Source organism: Leuciscus leuciscus, assembly GCF_965113295.1.
Source record: "Leuciscus leuciscus genome assembly, chromosome: 3".
Classification (NCBI taxonomy): domain Eukaryota; kingdom Metazoa; phylum Chordata; class Actinopteri; order Cypriniformes; family Leuciscidae; genus Leuciscus; species Leuciscus leuciscus.
In genome coordinates this window covers 16285173-16307429 of record NC_138727.1, presented here as the reverse complement: position 1 = coordinate 16307429, position 22257 = coordinate 16285173, and the positions used below count along the sequence as shown (strand labels likewise).

The 22257-nt window shown below is 40.8% G+C and overlaps 1 protein-coding gene across 1 annotated transcript in view; it reads right to left on the bottom strand.

The window, feature by feature from the left end:
* LOC309494782 (uncharacterized protein) overlaps positions 1-22257 on the bottom strand; it is a gene marked incomplete at its 5' end in the record, with an annotated part of 30285 nt that overhangs the window by 1285 nt on the left and 6743 nt on the right. Inside the window, 4 exons of the mRNA XM_082164188.1 lie at positions 76-168; positions 817-937; positions 1446-1622; positions 9235-10245. Coding sequence (XP_082020314.1) covers positions 76-168; positions 817-937; positions 1446-1622; positions 9235-10245 — 1402 coding nt within the window. The remainder of the gene's footprint in view (positions 1-75; positions 169-816; positions 938-1445; positions 1623-9234; positions 10246-22257) is intronic.

The following is a 22257-nucleotide window of genomic DNA, read 5'->3' as shown; positions in this document are numbered from 1 at the left end:
GTCACAATGCATGTGTGTGTGTGTTTATGGTCCTCATAATCAGGATGAGTATGTGTGTGGTGGTCGTATACTCACTGTTCATCAATTGGAATGGTGGTATTTGTGTTGTTTGCGTCACATTCTATACCCCCGTTTCCTCCAGCACACGGGTTCTTTGGGGCCACACTGCTAACAAATATATAGGAATATTACCCTTAAAGTACATAGTATAAAATAAGTGCAGCCTTGGTGAGCATAAAACTTCTTATGCTCTTAAAACTCTTATGCTCTTAAAAAAAAAAATCTCACTGACCACAAACGTTTGAATGGTATAGACCGCTATCTCACGACTAATTCTTACGAATTCGTACGAGTGAGTACGAGTAGGCTAATTCGTACGACCTAACTCGAATTCGTACGATTTGTCTAAACCCCAGTGATGGGTTTAGGGACGGGGTCAGGGGTAGGTCATTCGTACAAATCCATACAAATTGGGCAATTCGTAAAATATGTTCGATTTAGCAAAAATCACACAAATTCGTACGAGTGAGGTCGTATGAATTCGTACGAATTAGACACCTTGTAATATTCCTGTTGCTCACTCATGGGTTTGAGTCCTATAGGGATCTTGTACTGTAAGTCACTTTTGATAATGCATTTGCCGAATGCATTTTTGGGCATGTGTGTAATGTATACTTATACTGTAACACACTGTATAGATGTCTATATTACACATACTGTATATTATCATACATCTCATCAGTTAATTTATAGTGAAGTTCTTATAATTACTTCTCTTTTCAAAGATCCTATAAGTCTTACATTGCACACACAAACCTGTTTGGCTTTCTCCTGCACTTCAGAATGTAAACTATGGTGACAGCAGTTTGCAGAATGAGAAAGAAAGCTGCTGCTATGGCTCCTATCTTCCAAGCGTCCTGCCCTATGGCTTTGGTCTCTGAAGCGTGAAAGAGAGAGAGAAAGTACCGTCAAATATAGAAAGTTAAATAAATCAAAAAAGAGAAATGAGCAGGTGTGCCTCTCTATTATGAGATCACCATCTGGCACTTTCCATTACAAAATACGGAAACTCTTAAAAAATGTCTATATATATATATATATATATTTATAAATACATATATAAACTTTTATTTAACGATAAACAACTTCAAACGTTGATATATATGATATGTAGGTATGATAGATAGATAGATAGATAGATAGATAGATAAGATAGATAGATAGATAGATAGATAGATAGATAGATAGATAGATAGATAGATAGATAGATAGATAGATAGATAGATAGATAGATAGATAGATAGATAGATTGTGGTAACAGGGTTGTGTTAAAAATATCACATTTTTGGTCATTAAAATGGATCATTTGAAATTGTTTTTGCAAATGTTTTTACTTATTTCTGTTTTGACTTTGTGTTTAGATATTTGTCATGTTGTTGTCATACGTGTAGATTCAACGTTTTCCTCCATTGGTGCATCAGTGTCTCCGAGCCTCAGTTTGAGAACTGGTGTTGGTGGGAGCTCCTCAATAGTGTTCATCAACACCGGTTCACCCGGATTTTTCCCATTCGGGTCCCTGGAGTTGATCATCTCATTTACATCACTGGCCTCATTTGTTTTACCTGTAGAAAATGAAGAAGTTTCCACACATTCATTGCTTTACATTCATAGACAGCAGGCGACTGAAGGTTTGAGAGGGAATTTGTGTCATTAACAGCCGCACCACCTGTTGCTTTAGACTTGGTGATAACAGGCTCCTGCAACTTAATTGGTCCCTTAGTATCCACAGTGACCTCTGTTGTGAAATGAGGGAGACATTTAACATAGTGGTGAAAATTTCAGCATAAAGATGAGATGAGACCTGGAGGATACGTATGGAATTTAAAATGACGCTCTCACAGTATATATTTGTGTGACATGGGAGTTCAGCAGTGTTAGGGTGTCAGCAGTGCTAAAACCTTCAGTGTTAGGGGTAACAGATTAGGCAACAAGTAAACGTGAGTAATGTAATCAGATTACTTTTTCAAGTAAAGAGTAAAGTATCACGTTACTTTTAAATTTACAACAAAATATCTGAGTTATTTTTTTTTTTTGAATAATGCAAGTTACTTTGTTTTCCCATTGACTGACTGACACCTCATGTTGAGAGAAATCGGGAGTACGAATGGCAGCACAGACGAAAGGTTTGTGCCTTTTGTCTACAGCCAAAGAATGTACATTTCCTTCCGTCTGAGGCTCATTAATTTCACTTTACATGTTCAAATTTTTTTTTATTTAAAACAAACAAACAAGCAAGCCCATCCCAGGTGACAAAAAGTAACGCAAAAGTAATGTAACAGATTACTTTCCACAAAAAGTAACTAAGTAACACAATTAGTTACTTTTTTAGTGGGCAACACGATATTGTATTGCATTACTTTTATAACTTTCCACAACGTTCAGCATATTAAGGGACCAAGAAACCTTTGCAACAAGAGATCTGTGTTTGTCAGAGGACAAAATGACTTTAATTAGCTATATATTGTACGTAAGGGGAAGTCGATATTAAAAATTTTCCTCCAGACCTCCAGACTATTGGTCTTCGTGAAGACCAAGGGGAGATTCTTACTTCCTCAAATTATTAAATCAATCATTACAGATGCACATTTTATACACATATTTACCCAATGCACAGAAATGATGAAAGTCTGATTTATCTGAATACCACCAACTGTGACAGAGGCAATTTGACTCAGTGGAGCATGTAGTGCTTTTAGGAGGATTGAAGGGTAAAGTCCATGCTGTATGGGAATTAAGGTTTAGGGGTTTCTTAGTTTCAGCAGGATAAATGTGTTTTTGTATGTAGGTCACAGGAACAGCAAGAGCAGAAACATATAGGACAGTGGTTCATAATAAATTAGGCTCCAACTAGGGAGCTTTGGACTTGAACTAAAACAGACCACACTCACACTGTCACGGTAGACGTATTCTCTGTTCCTTTTAGTCTCGTGTTTATGTTGTTGTGTGAGCGCGTGTGCAGTGGGTGTGTGTATGACATCACCTGATCCGCTCCAGCTGATCATCATCACTTCACCAGCTGCAAGCAATCCACTCTTCTATAAATACTCACCGTTGTTGTATCATCCTTGTCAGATCGTTGGTTGATGTCCTCCGTGTTGGTGTTCCGCTGTCCGTTCCTGCCTTGTGTTCCTGTTCCCGTTCTTCGTGGATTTTGTCGTCTTCTCACCGTCACCGTCACAGCACTTCATCACGGATCCTGACCATCTTGTCCCTGCGTCACCCACCTCACTTCTGCTTGTACTGTTGACTGTGTTGCCGTAATAAATATTACTTGCACTTGCTTCCTGTCTCATCTAGTCATTATGACAGAACGATCTGACCACGGAATGGAAGCAGCGAGCGCGGATTCTGGATCATTTGAAGAGTTTATTCATCACAGTATCCGAAGAATGGATTCGCAACAACAAGAGATCGGCGACACGGGTCGCGCAGTACAAGCCCTGGTGACGCAGGTGTCCGAGCTCACCCAGCAGATCCATCGCCTACAGATTCCCGCTGCGCCGCCCACACCGGCTGTTCCCCCCGCAACACCTGCAAGACCTTCCCAGTCCGAGCCTCGTCTACCCACACCGGAGACCTATTCAGGTGAACCAGCTTTTTGTAGAGCATTCTTGACGCGTTGTTCAATGCACTTTGCTCTTCAACCACAGACTTTCAGTACGGAACGGGCCAAAGTGGCGTTCGTTATCACCTTGCTGACTGGGAAGGCGGCACTCTGGGGAACGGCGGTGTGGGAGAATCAACATCCATGCTGCGCCTCGTTCCAGACCCTCTCCGCCGAGATGAAGAAGGTCTTTGACCGAGCGCTTTCGGGGAGAGAGGCTGCCAGGACATTGGCGGATCTTCGTCAAGGTGAAAGATCAGTTTCAGATTTTTCTATCGAATTCCGGACCCTGGCGGCGGAGTGCGGCTGGAACGAGGAGGCGCAGTGGGATATGTTCCTGCATGGGTTGGCTGACCACGTCCAGAAGGAGATCTACGCCTTGGATCTACCTACCACACTGAACGGGTTGATTGACTTGGCTCTGCGGGTGGACGCTCGGCTATCCAGGATCGAACGTCGAGTCCCGTCCACCCGTACCTTCGGAGGGGTCGACGGTTCAAGATCCAACGGCAGGGACGTGGTCAGCCCAGTCTACGATCCCGAGCCCATGCAGGTGGGTCGAGCTCGGCTTTCCCGGGAGGAGAGGGAGAGGCGGAGGTCCCAGGGCCTTTGCCTATATTGTGGAGGAGCGGGACATTTTTCATACAACTGCCCGGTAAAAGGGCCAAGCCCGATAGTAAACTTGAGGCTACTATCGGGTGGGATCTCCGCCAGGAAGACCTCATCAGCTGTTACATCTACCTCCACGCTCCTCCCGGTAAGACTAAGATGGTCAGTCCACCAGCACGACTGTCGAGCACTTCTGGATTCTGGGGCTGAGGGTAATTTTATGGACCACTCATTCGCACAACAGTTACAAATTCCCCTCAAACCTCTCACCCACAGAATCGCAGTTCACGCTCTTAATGGACAGACACTTCCCACCATTTCACTATCCACTGAAGAATTAACCCTCATCACTTCTGGTAACCACTCTGAGACTATTTCATTCTACATCATGGATTCACCTCTGGCACCCGTCGTCCTCGGACATCCCTGGCTCATTCAACACAACCCTCGAGTGGACTGGCATCATAGAGTCGTGCTGGAGTGGAGCAAGGAATGTCATAAGTCTTGTCTCGTGTCTGCTTGTTCGTCCGTGCCTGTTTCTGTTTTTCAGGAGGAAACAGGGGATTTGTCTAACGTGCCCGCGGAGTATCTGGACCTGAAGGAAGTGTTCAGTAAGTCTCGTGCTGCTTCTCTTCCTCCGCATCGTCCCTATGACTGTGCGATAGATCTACTGCCAGGTAAGTCTCCGCCTAAGGGCAAGTTATATTCACTCTCTATTCCGGAGAGGGAGGCTATGGAGAAATACATTTCTGATTCTCTAGCAACCAAGTTCATTCGCCCTTCCTCTTCTCCAGCGGGGGCGGGGTTCTTTTTTGTGGGGAAGAAGGACGGTTCTCTGCGACCTTGTATTGACTACCGGGGGTTGAATAACATCACGGTAAAGAATACTTATCCTTTGCCGTTGATGTCTTCAGCCTTCGAGAGGTTGCAGGGAGCGTCCATCTTCACTAAATTGGACTTGCGTAACGCTTATCATTTGGTTCGCATTAGGGAGGGGGATGAGTGGAAGACTGCCTTTAACACCCCCAGGGGGCACTTTGAATATTTGGTCATGCCCTTCGGGCTGTCCAACTCCCCGGCAGTTTTCCAAGCACTGGTCAATGATGTGTTGCGAGATATGATCGATCAGTTCATATATGTCTACCTGGACGACATATTGATTTTTTCTTCTTCTCTCCAGGAACATGTGCAACACGTCCGACGAGTGCTTCTGAGGTTGCTAGAGAATGGGCTTTTTGTCAAGGCGGAGAAATGCGAATTCCATGCACAGTCAGTTCCTTTCCTTGGGTACATCGTGTCGTCTGAGGGGATGCGGATGGACCCTGAGAAGATCAAGGCTGTGGTAGATTGGCCAAGCCCGGATTCTCGCAAGGCCCTGCAGAGGTTCCTGGGGTTCGCCAACTTCTATCGGCGTTTTATTCGCAATTTCAGCCAACTAGTCGCACCTCTGACCGCCTTGACCTCCCCCAGAACTACGTTCAGGTGGTCTAACACAGCCGAGGCTGTGTTTACTAAACTGAAAGGCCGCTTTGTTTCAGCCCCCATTCTTGTCGCCCCTGATCCATCACGTCAGTTCGTGGTGGAGGTCGACGCGTCAGAGGTGGGAGTAGGTGCAGTGTTGTCCCAACGCTCCCCTGTAGACGACAAGGTGCATCCATGCGCGTTTTTTTCTCATCGGTTGTCCCCGGCAGAACGTAATTACGACATTGGCAACAGGGAGTTGTTGGCAGTTAAGCTAGCGTTGGAGGAATGGCGCCACTGGTTAGAAGGGTCAGGGGTACCTTTTATCGTCTGGACTGATCACAAGAATTTAGAGTATATTCGCACTGCTAAAAGACTGAACTCCAGGCAGGCTCGGTGGGCACTTTTTTTCGGTCGTTTCGATTTTTCTATTTCGTACCGCCCGGGTTCTAAGAACATCAAACCCGACTCTCTATCTCGCATATTTGATTTTTCCGCACGCCCGACTACTCCCGAGTGCATTTTGCCCGAAACTCTAGTCGTTTCCACACTCTCATGGGAGATCGAATCGAGGGTCCAGAAGGCCTTAGAAGGGGTAACGCCTCCGCCCGGGTGTCCACCGAGCCGCTTATTCGTGCCGGAGGGATTACGGTCCGACGTTATCCAGTGGGGTCATGGTTCCAACGTGGCGTGCCATCCAGGAGTTAATCGGACTAGTTTTTTAGTCAAGCAACGATTCTGGTGGCCACGTATGGCTCGCGACATTCACGATTTTGTCTTGGCTTGCTCGGTTTGTGCCACTGGTAAGACTTCCAATCGACCTCCTGATGGGTTACTTCAACCGCTGTCGGTTCCTTCGAGACCCTGGTCCCATATCGCTCTAGATTTCATTACCGCCCTCCCACCCTCTCAAGGGAACACGGTCGTTTTGACCGTGGTGGACCGGTTCTCGAAGGCAGCCCATTTTGTCCCCTTACCCAAATTACCCTCAGCTAAGGAGACAGCGGTAGCCGTCGTAGACCACGTCTTTCGCTTACATGGCCTCCCGATTGACGTGGTCTCTGACAGGGGACCCCAGTTTGTGTCCAAATTTTGGCGAGAATTTTGTAGATTACTGGGGGCGACGGTTAGTCTGTCCTCAGGGTTTCATCCCCAGAGCAATGGTCAGACCGAGAGAGCCAACCAAGATTTGGAAAGGGTGTTGCGATGTTTGGTGTCCAAGAATCCTTCCTCATGGAGCCAGCAACTCTCTTTGGTGGAGTACGCTCACAACACGTTGCCAGTGTCGGCCACGGGCCTTTCTCCATTTGAGTGTAGTGTAGGTTACCAGCCACCTATTTTTCCCAGTCTGGAATCCGAGGTTGCGGTTCCCTCCGCTCACGCCTTTGTCCAGAGGTGTCATCGTACTTGGACTAGAGCCCGTGAGACTCTACTCCAAGTGGGAGCGCGCACCAAGGCCAAGGCCGATCGCCACAGGTCGAAGCCTCCCGTATACGTCGTGGGTCAAAAAGTGTGGCTTTCTACTAAGAACATTCCTTTGCGTACCGTCTCTAATAAGCTTGCACCTAAATTTATTGGCCCGTTTACTGTCACCAAAATCATTAGTCCGGTGGCAGTCCGCCTCAAATTGCCTCCCGCGTACAGGAGGATTCATCCCGCCTTCCATGTGTCTAAGATTAAACCAGTGTTTCATTCTCACATTAATCCGCCTGTCCCGGTTCCTCCCCCACCGCGACTCGTAGATGGGGAGACCACTTATTCGGTTAATCGTATTCTGGACTCTAGGCGGAGGGGACGCGGATTTCAGTACTTGGTGGACTGGGAAGGTTACGGTCCGGAGGAGAGAAGTTGGGTACCTGCTAGAGACATCCTGGATCACTCCCTTATCGATGATTTCAATCGACAGGTAGGGGGGCCTGGGAACGCCAGGAGGCGTTCTTAGGAGGAGGGGTACTGTCACGGTAGACGTATTCTCTGTTCCTTTTAGTCTCGTGTTTATGTTGTTGTGTGAGCGCGTGTGCAGTGGGTGTGTGTATGACATCACCTGATCCGCTCCAGCTGATCATCATCACTTCACCAGCTGCAAGCAATCCACTCTTCTATAAATACTCACCGTTGTTGTATCATCCTTGTCAGATCGTTGGTTGATGTCCTCCGTGTTGGTGTTCCGCTGTCCGTTCCTGCCTTGTGTTCCTGTTCCCGTTCTTCGTGGATTTTGTCGTCTTCTCACCGTCACCGTCACAGCACTTCATCACGGATCCTGACCATCTTGTCCCTGCGTCACCCACCTCACTTCTGCTTGTACTGTTGACTGTGTTGCCGTAATAAATATTACTTGCACTTGCTTCCTGTCTCATCTAGTCATTATGACACACACTGGTTGATGATGTTTAGACAGATGTTAAAATCCAACATGATCTCATTAGAACTCGAAGATATTTGTTCACATAGCGTGGTTCTAACACACTTATGTTTTTGTATATTTGTATAGACTGAATCCATTAACATATTTTGTCAGCATCTAATACATATAAACAATATGAATAATGACTTGAATGAATAGGTTGATTTTGTTGTATTTAATCAGTGAGAACGTTTAATGCATTTACCTAATTTGAGAGTATATAATATAATATAATATAATATAATATAATATAATATAATATAATATAATATAATATAATATAATATAATATAATATAATATAATAAAGGTTCCAACATAAAGCTGTGCATACATAAATACTTGTTTTAAATAATGTCAATACATTCATATTGTATGTTTCAGCATATACTGAAACATACAAATGTATGTGTATTGTAGGAATATGACTACTAATTTGTTCTTTTTCTCAAGTAGAGGGAGATATTGTTAGTGTTTGCAGGTGTTTGTGTGGGCTTTATTACTCTCCATACTCCCAAATGTGCTGAAACAAGATACATATACTTTGATTAAAGAAAACAACTGCTATTCCACAGCACTATTCTGTATTGCATTCTATTCAAATCTTTTTAGGAAGATTCTACTACACTCTATCTATTCAATCTAAAACTGAAATAAAGTGATGCTATGTGAGTCCCCAGTGTGCACAGTCTGATTAAGCAGTGTATTTCAGAGTATTTCAGCGTGACTGTGTAATTAATGGTGGATAGATAGATGACCTGGAGTGCACCCAGGAGCCAGTCATCTCCAGAGATACATGTTACGAGTCTTTTTGCTGTTATAAACTGAAGGGATGCCCTTAGGCGGCTTGGTTCCTTTGCTGTATATTGTAAGTGCAAAGATCAGACAGTGAAAGTCTAATTGCATTAGGTTTGGGGGGGAAAACTCCATAACAATTGGAAACCATAGCTAACAAAATAATTTGCCGCTATGGTGTACAACTAGAAAATGTCACGCCTCTAACTTAATGGGAAATTTGTAATTTAATGGTTTGAGGTTGAAATTTATCACCATTTTTGGTTTGAAGTTATCTTGGGTGGTGAATGCACTTTAATTACCTGGTTCCTGTTGAGTTTTCTCTGGTACTGTTTTGTCAGTTGGAAGAACATCCTCCTCTCTTGAAACCTTCTGAAGTTGTGCCTCAGATCCAGCCTTTACCTCCTCTCTACTTGTTTCAACTTCAATCACACTTAGTTCAGTCTTTGCTGCTCCCTGCTCTTCCTCTTCCTGTTCTACTTCATCCATATCAACCACACCACCATCTGTACCCATCTGTGCTGTTACTGCCTGCCATTCCTCCTCACTACGCTCTGATTCTGGATCCTTTTCTTGTCTTTCCACAGATTCTTCTTCCTGTGGTACTTCTACTTTAACTTCTCCACCACCAATTGTCACCTCTACTTCTATTTTTCCTTTGTCCTCAATAAATCCCTGCCCTGGCTCTTCTGCACCCTCTTCAACCTCTTTGCCTCCCTTGTTAATTTCCGCAGCTCCTCTTCCTGATTCATTTTCCTTTTGTGTGACAGTATATGTCTGGACCGGTGATTCCTCTGGCTGGCTTTCTTCTTTCATTGGTTCACCCACTCCAACAATCTCAGGGTCTTGCAAAACTGATTCTTCTGGTTCCTGAATTGAATCTGTTGCCTCAAGGTCCAATGGTTTTATAACTGATATCTGTTCTGGCTCTGAAATTGATGACTCCTCCTGAGCTATCTGTCCTTGAATCCCCTCTGCAGGCTCTATATCTTGGGCCAGCCCTTTTTGAGCTGTTTCCTCGTATGTTTGTTCATTTGATTCTGACATATGCACATCTGGTTCTCCTTCATTGAGATGCACTTCTTCAGCTGCTTCTTCTATTGTATGATCTGCTGTGTTCTCCACTGATGGTGACTCCTGCTCTGCCGGTGTCCTCTGTGGCGTGATTTCCCCTACAACATGCTCCAAGGCTTCGCGTACGGCGCCGGTTGTTGAGATCTGTACTGCATGCTCGAATGCTGCCTTCACTGCATCAATCACATCACCCAGGCTTGGTGGGGCCGGCTCGGGGTCAGGGGACGGGAGAGCATCATCTGTGCAAAGCAGCAAAGAGACTTTAGAGCAGATTTGACCAGGTCAACATTGTCAAGCTGCTAATGTGCAGCAGGTTCACATCTCATCACTCTTTCTGTGAGTTTAAATATATATAAATGGTCAGCAGGGATGGACAGAATTCAGAATTGAAGAACTGGCTTCAGTTTTATGTCACAGGAAGTTGAATTGGAGGAAAAAATTGTAATTCAAAGAAATTCAGCACATAATTCACCCTGGTCCTTAAAATGTTATCTATCTATCTATCTATCTATCTATCTATCTATCTATCTATCTATCTATCTATCTATCTATCTATCTATCTATCTATCTATCTATCTATCTATCTATCTATCTATCTATCTATCTATCTATCTATCTATCTATCTATCTGTCTGTCTGTCTATCTGTCTGTCTGTCTGTCTGTCTGTCTGTCTGTCTGTCCGTCCATTCATCTATCTATCTATCTATCTATCTATCTATCTATCTATCTATCTATCTATCTATCTATCTATCTATCTATCTATCTATCTATCTATCTATCTATCTATCTATCTATCTATCTATCTATCTATCTATCTATCTATCTATCTATCTATCTATCTATCTATCTGTCTGTCTATCTGTCTGTCTGTCTGTCTGTCTGTCTGTCTGTCTGTCCGTCCATTCATCTATCTATCTATCTATCTATCTATCTATCTATCTATCTATCTATCTATCTATCTATCTATCTATCTATCTATCTATCTATCTATCTATCTATCTATCTATCTATCTATCTATCTATCTATCTATCTATCTATCTATCTATCTATCTATCTATCTATCTATCTGTCTGTCTATCTGTCTGTCTGTCTGTCTGTCTGTCTGTCTGTCCATCTTGTCTATCTATCTATCTGTCTGTCCGTACGTCTGTCTGTCTGTCTGTCTGTCTGTCTGTCCGTCCATTCATCTATCTATCTATCTATCTATCTATCTATCTATCTATCTATCTATCTATCTATCTATCTATCTATCTATCTATCTATCTATCTATCTATCTATCTATCTATCTATCTATCTATCTATCTATCTATCTATCTATCTATCTATCTATCTATCTATCTATCTCTCTGTCTGTCTGTCTGTCTGTCATCTAAGGCCCTTTAAAGTCGTAATGAAACGTAAGTACCGACAAATCTTTTCCTCCTTTTGTGGAACACATTTGAGTGTAACGGATTATCGGAAAAAAAATGTAGGGCAGGGACTTGGTTGTATCCATCAGTTGTTGATTGGATTTTGGGATGTGCCCGTTGCATTCAGAAATGAATGTGAGCTTGCAGTCGATTGAGCGGGGTTTAAGCAGAATAAATCATTGGAGAAGTTTGGAATACGTCACCAGACAGAAGTCGTTATCACTGGAAGATCGAGTTATGTTAGTTTGATTAAACATTCCAAGGCCAAAAAAAAAAGTATTAGTTCACAAAGAGATCTATAACATGCCGTTATAAAACAAATAGGATGAATTTTCATCTCATGCCAACTTTAAACTTGTTTCACAACTTTTCACAAGCCAACATTCAAGGTGTGACTTGGCAAAATTTTGTTAAATGGAATATTCCTTTTAAAATGTTGAAAGTCTAGCTTTTCTGTTTCCAACATACAGTACACAAGTTCAGTAGCTTTTTTTTCTGATGGATTATTATTAGTGGAAATGTGTGTTGAGTCACAGTGGTCAATAACTATTTTAAGAAGCTGTAAGATTAAAAGTGAAAGCAATTGTTACCTTGGAGAAAGTGTAAAGCGGAGTCTGACTGTCATCACAAATATGGATCTTACAGTAAAATGTATTATATTAATCATTCTAATTAGAAAAAAAAACTAACTGAATGCAAGGAAGTAGAATAATAATTAATTGATATTCAAAGAAATTCAAATACTGTAATTTTTAAACTCAAAATTTTTAAAACAAATTCTGAACAACTGAATCAAACTATATATTTAGTTTCAGTATAACTTCTTTTGTCAAAGACATCTTCAATGTAGTCTTTGGTTTTCACAGCAATTTTCAAAGGAAAGTGAAATAGATTTGTGTGAATTCCTGTGGAATGTGAGATCTCACAGTTGATGAGCATGAAGGTGTTGCGGTTCTGGGAAAAAGCGAATGAATAACTTTTATAGGCCTGAAATGAAGAAGCTAATGGGATCTCAGTTTGGAGTCTAGAGATATTAGTTTGCTTGTACTACAGCCAAACACAAGCTGAGGCTGCCAGTGCTGTGGTTACTGTCAGCCTAGGAGAACTGATTTGAAGTTGTTATTGGTTTTAGATCTAGTTGACATGTTGAAAAGTGGGTTTTCAGCCAATCATCAGCAAAAGTGCCTTTGGAATGACCAGGAAAATTGATTATGCAGATAGCGCGTCAGAAATTGATTTCAGCCTTAGATGCAGTCCATGAATCAGTGAAACATACTGGCATCTAATGCTGACTCAACATGGAGCAAGCTATTTTGCCCTGAGGGTAATTCCTAAGAATATAGTATCCTTCTTCCCAGTCTTTATATAGACTTTGTAATCCGATTCCTTTACATCTGCTTTCAAGCACAAATTCAGTGTTATTAAAAAAATGTTTTACTATACCTTGTGCCTGGCAAAGATGAAACAGCAACATCACTAACAATCCATTATGAGAACACAGTCCCATGGTGGAAAACAGATGTCCAAAGTGGCCTTCTTTCTGTAGGGTCTATTTGTTGGTGTGTTTTTTTAGTGTGTTTGAGATGGATGAGGGAATTAGCTGGTTCCAGGTGTGTTGAACTCAAAAGCGGAGGTCTCTGGACTGGGATGCTTGATCTCCCTTTGGGATGGCTTCGGGTGCATCAAGGATTTGCCCTCGTCTGGAAAAGTCGCAAGGCTCTGCGGAATGCTGCGTGGAATCCTCGGAGTGGCGGCACCAAGCCATGATGACATGTCTCACTCGTGTAGTAATTAAGGCCTATCTGTGAATTCGTTCGGGCAGTACATCAGATCACTGGCCCATTCAAGAGTATTCAAGCTCTCAGCCTTTTGTGCCACAGTTTTGATTTGGAAGTTATTTTTTTTAAACTTTGATTAAGGTAAACATGATTGAGGTAAACATTGTGTAAAGTGACCAATACCTTAATTCAAAAAAACATTTTTAAACTCATTATCTATTGTTTTGTTAAATTGGTGCTAAGCATATATATATATATATATATATATATATATATATATATATATATATATATATATATATTGGAGCTATTGGTGTTAAATTGGTGCTAAGCATGATTTTAAATGATTTCATTACACTAAAAAAGAAAAAAGAAAACAGCATGCCAAGAAATCCATTGAATGCTGTCTTGACCCCCTTTATGCATTCATGCACGTCATGGGTTCTTGAGTTAGGTGGGTTCAGTTGTTTGGATCTATTACAATAAGTAAAGATCCTATTGATTTCCATAATTTTCATTCCATAATGTTATAAAAATGACATTCAGTTAAAATAGTTTTGGTGATTAGGTCCAGCACCTGAAATTTCTTCTCACTAATGAACAAGCTTGAATGCCTCATGTGTTCAGTCGGCTGGCCTTTACTCCTTCAATTCAAAGAATTCTTGGAATGCTCTTGCCCTCAGTTCACTGTTCTGAATGGGACCCAAAAGCAGGCATGATTGTAGTCATTCAGTTTGCAATTCACATCATAACTAGTTCACATGACCATCATAGTTTCTGGCACATTGCCCCAGCCCTGAAACCCTAAACTTTTTTTTTGAAATTTTGTTCCTGCACTTTTTACAGTGTTTTGTATAAGAGTCGCTTTGTGTTTAATAACGCTCGCTCATTTGACATATTTGTCATATGACAAAACCACCCTTATAAAACAGCTTTAAGAAGACCTAATGAATTCCTAAAGGGAAACCAAAGAAGGTGAGAGGGGTCAGACCCCAAACAATGGCTCTGGGTGAGATCGACGATGTCACAAAGGGCACAAATGAATTTTGAATGGTCACTAAAATAGTGTTTCATTGTTTCCTAAATAACAAAATCGGTTTGAAACCCACCGCTGTGGACAGATACTTCTTTTTCAAGAATTTCCTCCTGTTTTATTATTCTCTCAGGCTTTGTTGGTGCTGTGGTTCGTGACTGTACAGAGATTAGACCAGTGTAGTCTGACAGTGAGCTATGCTAATGCAGTCACATGCCGCTCACATTGTGTGCGCTAAGTCCCGGCAGGAGAGAGGCACTGTTAGCTTGTGACTGCACTGGGATTACTGAGCCATGCAACGCAAGACCCAAACACACTCCACAGCGGGAGAGAGCTGAACTTACACACACACACACACACACACACACACATTCGCTTGAGGCCCTGAAATTCACAAGTATAAACAATTCCTTTATTTCAGTTTCAAAGGGAATATTACTGTGACGCTCACTTTTTTAAGATGTTGTCATATATGCATGGACAGTGTGACTTGAGATAAGAGATCACCAGAGGGAATGCTTTCGGGACAGTGGCATGATACAAATTTTTTGTCTTGTTTTTTTTTTTTTTTTGTACAGTAGTCATTCAAAAGTACTTGAAAATCAAGTTTCTGTGATTTAAAATTTCTAATGTAAAAATATGATATGTCCTTATATGACAATAAAGAAAAAGCCCCAATAAAGGAATTCAATTATTGAAAAGAAAACCTTATTAATCACCTTTAATCACAATCTAGTTGTCTAATTCCTAATCCATTTGTCTAATAAATCTGGCATTGCACAGGTATGTTAAGAATATTATTGGCTCTTTGAAAAATTGCTTTTGTTCTCCTTTTGTAAGTCATTCTTTTGATTCCACCAAATCAAAGTCATGTGGTGCAACCAAAATACAAAAACATGAAAAAAAATGATGTACTTTTTAAACTTGTATTTAAAAACTTGTGTGTATATATATATATATAAATAAAATTGTATAACTGTTTGGTTACCAACATTCTTCAAAATATATTTTATTATGTTTCACAGAAGAAAGAAAAAGTCACACTGGTTTGGAATGACATGAGGGTGAATAAATTATCACAGCATTTTCATTTTGGGGTGGACTATTCCTTTAATGATGACAACATAAGGGTTATTTAGAGGACAGCTCTGTCTAACTTTTAAAAGTTTCTTTGGATCAAAGTGCAGACTCTCCTTTAGCCTTCACAGCTTAATGTCAGCATGCACGACGCTCTATGCCCAAAAGTGAGAGTTACATAGAGGATACACTTGCACACATCCCTAATACCATAATTGCAGACAGGTATCAAAATGGTTCATTCATCATATCTTATTACAGCAGAATCCCTGTGCAAGTTGTGAACAATACGGTTTGCGTGTTCCCTAGTAAGATTATGTAGTTGCAGGCATTTTCAAAGAGACCAGCAAAAATAGTATCAAAAGCAGATCATTAAAAACATCACGGCTGATATAAACACCCCAATCGTTAGTGAGTACAGGGTGTGATCAAAGTCTCTCATTTGAATCATTATGACAGCTTCAGCTAAAAAAATGATTCACTATAGCATATGGCAGCCATGAAAAAAGCTACTAATTATTTTGAAAATCTGACAAAGATGATGTCATGGTACCTAAAATTGGTGGCTTAGCTTGTGTTCCTGCATGTGAGTGTGTATGTGTGGAACAGAGAGAGAGAGGGGAAGAGAGTTAGAGGAGCATGTTTGATGTGGATTTCGAGGTATCTAGGACATCTTTTTAGGTCAAAAACTTCAGAAATTCTGTTTTCAGAAAGCTTCCATTTTTCATATGTAAATCAGCTTCATGGAAGCAACAGAAACAACAGCTCCAATGATATATGCGTTATTAATATTCAGAGAGAAACTTCTAATTTATGCAGCCTTCGTTAGGAAACTTATCAAAGGAGAGAGCCTGTAACCGTGGCAATACCAGTCGACAGGCAAGCTGATTTTTTTGTGTGTTGGTTGGCATGTATACGTCTAAGAAAGAGATTGTTCCCAACAAAATGGATTTTTTTTTTGAAAGCTTTCTCTCATTTCCTGTTCACTTCCAATTAGGAGGATATAGGTATGCTATTGAAACAGCACAAGGATTATGTTACTTCCTCCTATCAAGCTGTTGCTTGGGTGGTTAACGTGGCCCTGTGATCCCCTGCTGGTAGATGCAGTAACTACACACACACACACACACACACACACACACACACACACACACACACACACACACACACACACACACACACACACACACACACACACACACACACACGCACACATTGTCCTATTGAAGGAAGATGGGGAAACCTGTCTGAAAACAGTGGTTACTTACTGTATTCAGTTCCATTTGGTGACCACAGTGGCGCAGAAATTACAATCTTCAAATAATGCAGCCCCTCAACAATGGAAATATATATATGCACATCTTAAAGGGATAGTTCACCAAAACTTCACGGTTTAGGACTAAACAGATCAATTCATATGGATTCGTTTTACGATCTCTTTATGAACTTCTTGAAGAATCAAAGTGGTAGTTGCGTAGCTGTCAATGGAGAGTACAGAAAATGCTCAGATTTCATCAAAAATATTATCATTTGTGTTCCGAAGATGAACAAAAGTCTTACGGGCTTGGAACGACATGGGTGAGTAATTAATGACAACATTTTCATTTTTGGGTGAACTAACCCTTTAATGTAGGCCTATTTACTATACTAATGCTAAATGTAGGCTATAGTTAATCCATGAGGGCACATGTCCAGAAGGTGACTCTTGAAATAGAATATGTAAGGAATAGGCTAATTGACGACAGACCGTTGCATCATTTTTCTAATAATTCAAAGGCCCGGAGTCAATTTTTCTGCTTATACTACAGTTACCACACCTCGAAACATTGTTCAGATGATGTATTCCAAGACGTTTGTCAAGTTTTTGTCATTAAAACGCTCTTGTATGTAGGACTAATTTCTTACGCATCTAATCCCATGCCTCTGTTGCTAATTCCAAAACGTCATTTTAGAGCGAGTAACGCAGGTTTGAGCCACTGATAGCAGACTAATGCTGAGGGCACACTTAACGACTAGCTGAAACATTCTAAGACTGACTGTTTCCATCGACTGCAGCAGATTTTAAACACCGACTGTGAACACTAACGCGCTGAACACGCGTTTGGGCATGGTCAGTCATAAATCAAATTACATTCATAACTGGCTTTACAGTAGCCTAAGTGTGTCCCCGGCTTATGCATTTATTAATGCAGTCAAATTAAACTGCATGTTTCCATTGATTGTGAAGTTAGACATCGAAAATTACAGATCAAGCGCATGGGGCTGCATGTTTTTTCTTGTTATGAATTGTAGCCTAGAGCCTTTTTTCCGTTATTACGGTCAACTAGGGGATATGATATGGAACTGTAATGCGGTCAAAACAAACCTGCCTGGAACTACTTTAGCCGTGCGTTTCCCTGAAAATAATTGCACGCCATAGAACGTTTGTCAGCCAATCAGATTCAAGCATTCAACGGCCCTGTAGTATAAGTAACTGTATGGACCCCTTAACACTCTCTGGTATATGCTGCAACTAATTATGACCGCCGCTAGCATAGCTAGCGAAAGCGGTCATATAGGGATTGTCAAAGTTTTTTTGTTTTTTTTGTCATCTACTGAATTTTTCGTCAGCGATACCAGGGACACCGAAACACCGGGGAACATGAAATTTGGTGGGCATGTAGCCCCACTAGACTTTTACGGAAAAATTTCGTTTGGTCCCCGGGGGCCACTCCCCCCCCCGCGCTGGGCCCCCCCAAACCCCCAAAAATGCAGTTTTTCCTAAATAACTACCTGAACCGTGGCACCGAGGATGAAGACATTTTTATGGTATGTTGGTCTTAAGGGCCCACATCAACCTAGCCCATAATCACTCATTTGTGATTTGCGCCCCTCCCATAAAAAATGAAAATGCAATATTATTCTGCTTTGATCGCCCCTATCTTCAGTTGAGATGTTCAGAACTGCACCATATTTCATGTGTATGATTAACTTGACATCCTCTGGGGGTATGCTAAGTTTCGTAGAATTTCATCCATGGGGGGGTATAAAATAAATTCATTTATGTGCACATTTAGTGACTGTACACTCATCGGCCTGTAGATGGTGCTGTTGAGCGAAGGGTTGCTGGTTTAAGATGATACTGTCACACACACACATGCAGGAATACAAACAAACGCAAGCATGCACACACACTGACATCCACACGCACAGACACACACCCATACACACACATACAAATCCACATGCACAGACACACACACACAAACACACACGCGCACACACATGTACGCACGCATACATACACGCACAGACACACACACACACACACACACACACACACACACACACACACACACACACACACACACACACACACACACACACACACACACACACACACACACACACATACACAAACACACACACATACACACACACACACACACACACACAGACAGACATGCACATAGCCTACTATTACTTTTTTTAGGTATATACATAAACATGCAATACAGCCAAATTGCTCCACGTCATTTATTTTTGTGGAAAGCCAGTGCAGGCCTGAGCGGCGGTCATATTTTGTACCGCCATGCGGTACATCTAGTTAATTCTATTTATTTATTTATTCATTTATTTATTTATTTACTTTCAGTTTTCATTTAAATTTTAGTAGTTTTATTACTTGTTTTTGTCATTTCATTACTTTTTTGTTTCCTCTATATTTCTTTTCCAAAATATTTTTAACCTTGTATTTTATTATTTAACATAGGCTATATGAATTGAACAGTATAATAGATTTAAAAATAATGTTTACAAATTATATGCAAATTATATGAACCTGCTCAAAACATTCATATAAATATAGATAAATAAAAATAAATATAGATTGTACTGGAATGGTGATATATAAAGTTCTCAGTCCAAAAGCACAAATATGTCATGAGAACATAAAACAAAAACGGCATATTTCATGTAGCACACCCTCTAGCTACTTTTGGACTTAGCATGTTGTTTACTCGTAATAAACATAAATACATTATTTTCATGTTTGTTGTACATAATTCAACCGAACTACAGCCAAGGTGGAAATGACCCTGAATAAAAATACTCTGTATAAAAGCTTGAGTTACCTTGATTTATTTTCTTGTGCTGAAGAGCACATGTGCCTGAAGTTTCATCTTCAACTAATACGTCCTTTTCACTATTATTTCCATGGTTACCAAGTAAATAAAATATTTAAGGTGATCTATTTAGGTGGACTTATTTTATTCCAAAAATAGTTTAAAAGTGTGATATACATATGGAATTTCGATGGTATGATATTATTTTATTTGTCCTTAAGACAAACATGTTAAAAATATTTTTAAATCGATCCTTTGATATAATCTTTTAACATTCAAAGAGGGCCAGTCTGGGTTGGGGACAAGCATAAAACTGCAAAATCTGCTAATAAACAGCCTTTCAACTGGGGCAAGATTTGGTGGTTACTAGGATGTTGGAGCATGAACTTCATAATGACAATTTATTTGTGCATTTGTTTGTTTATTTATTTACACAAAAAAGGCCAAGGACACAAAAGTGCCTGTAGTTGGAGAATCACCCTAATATAATTTTTTATATTTTTGGTTTTAGTTGCTAGCTTGGTGTAGAGCTAACTGAATAATAATAACTCTGTCTCCTGATGGTAACGATATCATGATATCTTTGGGTTATATATTCCATTAGCCTACTGCACCTTTAGACCTCTGCTGCATTCTTAAATAAAAAAAAAAGCATATCCAACAATATGAGTTTTTAGAGCTTTTAGCACCCAATATCATGATATTGTGTTATCATAAAGAGATTGATAGAGCTATTATTATTCAGTTAGCATCAATCTAGCTTCTAAATAAGAAGCTTATTTAGCTCCCCCCCCACCCCCCACCCCCCACCCCCCTCCCTCTGTTTAAGAATACTGCTGAGGTCAAAAGGTGAAGTAATGAAATCTGCTAAGCCTATATGCAAACCTGACCCACCTGCAGCAAAGTCCAAATAATAGCATAGCCTATCATTACTCCTCAGACTCAGTTTACCCACTAGTCGATGTGGGACAGCTTGCTCAAATGCATGGGTCTCTGTCCAAATTCTGTTGTTTCATTATCAAATGATGTCATATTAGTTATCTGTGCCGTATGTAATCAATGGAACCGATAGGGTTCCTCCCTTTTCCGAGAGATCATTAGACAATATCATGTGCTTAAATGGAGCGCTTATATAAGCATTGTACATTATGTAAGCGGGATGCCTTTATTAATATTTCATAAATGTGTGGTGGGTGGTCGTCTGTGTTTGATGTCCCTCTTGAATTATCTGCGTCCCTTGAACATTCTCGGTGGTCCACAATCACGCCGAGAGCGCGCGCCTGTGAGTCTGTGCGCGTGAGTTCTACCGTGGGAGGGCGACGGTGTTTTCGCGATCATTATTTAATACAGACAAAGTGTAGAGACAGATATAGACTACTGAGTCAGAGATGTAGATATCTTTCGTCATTCCTACACGCACACCCTCTTTAAACAAAGAAAGACTGGGGGGATTAAAAAGAGACACGAACGGTGAGATAAAACTGGGTGGGTGCTGAAAAGAGAAAGCAATATCTGTGTCTTGTCGGCAGAGGGCGCATGTGTCTTTATAGAACCCCCCCATATCATCGATGTGAAACCTAAAACCTTACATCAGCATGTCCTTTCTCACACCTCAATAATTTACACACTTTCTCACACAAACACCTCTGTTTCTTTATTCGTAATATTATTGTTTTAAACTGTCACTATCGCATGCATAATTTGCAGCGAGAGCAAGAAACAGAAGGAGAGAGAAAAGGGAGGAAAGAGAGGGGAAAAGATTCCTCACAGCATCTTCTCTGAGGCAGAATTGGGTCAGGCTGCCTCCAGGGTGTAAGAGCATCTACCTACCAGTCAAAAAACCTGTGTGTGTGTGTGTGTGTGTGTGTGTGTGTGTGTGTTTCTATACCAGAGCTGCACTTGAGTGTATAACGGTATTACATTTTCCAGTGATGTCTTAAGGTCTGATGTGTCTCAGATTTACTTTAATGACTCATAACTGTAACGCCAGCTATCCCAGCTTCCTGAGTCTTAATGGATTTGAGTGTGTGCGTGAGTATGTGAGATGGATGGATGTTAAAGTAAACGACTGACTGAAGGTTATAGCGTTAGAAAGAATGATTGTCCCGAGCGTAACAGCAGGTTATCTGGCTCTTTGTGTGTGTAGGTCACATTTTGCCTACATTGTTGGGGGTCCAAATGCCCCCACAAGGATAGTTAAACATGAAATCAGCTACAGGACATTGTGGGGACCAGCTAACAGTTCCCACGAAGAAAATGGCTTAATCAACTTACTAAATTGTTTTTTAATTAACACAATCTGACACTTAATTTTACTTTATACTGAAGACTACCGGTCAAAAGATACATTGATAACTGATAATAATAACAACAACCAGTATTAATAATTGAGCAACAATCATAATTGAGCACAATTGAGCACCAAATCAGCATAATGATTTCTGAAGAATCATGTCATGCTAAGTAATGGCTGCTGAAAATTCAGCTTTGACATACGTTACAGTAACCGGAATACGTCACATTTTAAAATAAATGAAATAAAACACAGTTCTTTTAAATTGCAATCATATTTCACAATAAGATTTGGTGAGCATAAGAGTCTTCTTTCAAAACATTAAAAATGTTTTTTAAATTATTCCAAATTTTTAACTTGTTGTGTATATATAAAGTGTAATATTAACATGAACAAATGTACATCTGTGTAAGCCTTAGTCCTGTGGTCTGGTCGTGTCGTCGATTGTACAAAATGAAAGAACAGGTGTTTACATCCCGCTTTTGTGGCCACAATTTCATCAACATGACATCTGAATCTGGTTCCTTGGCCAAACAGCGGGGGAAGCAGTGCCTT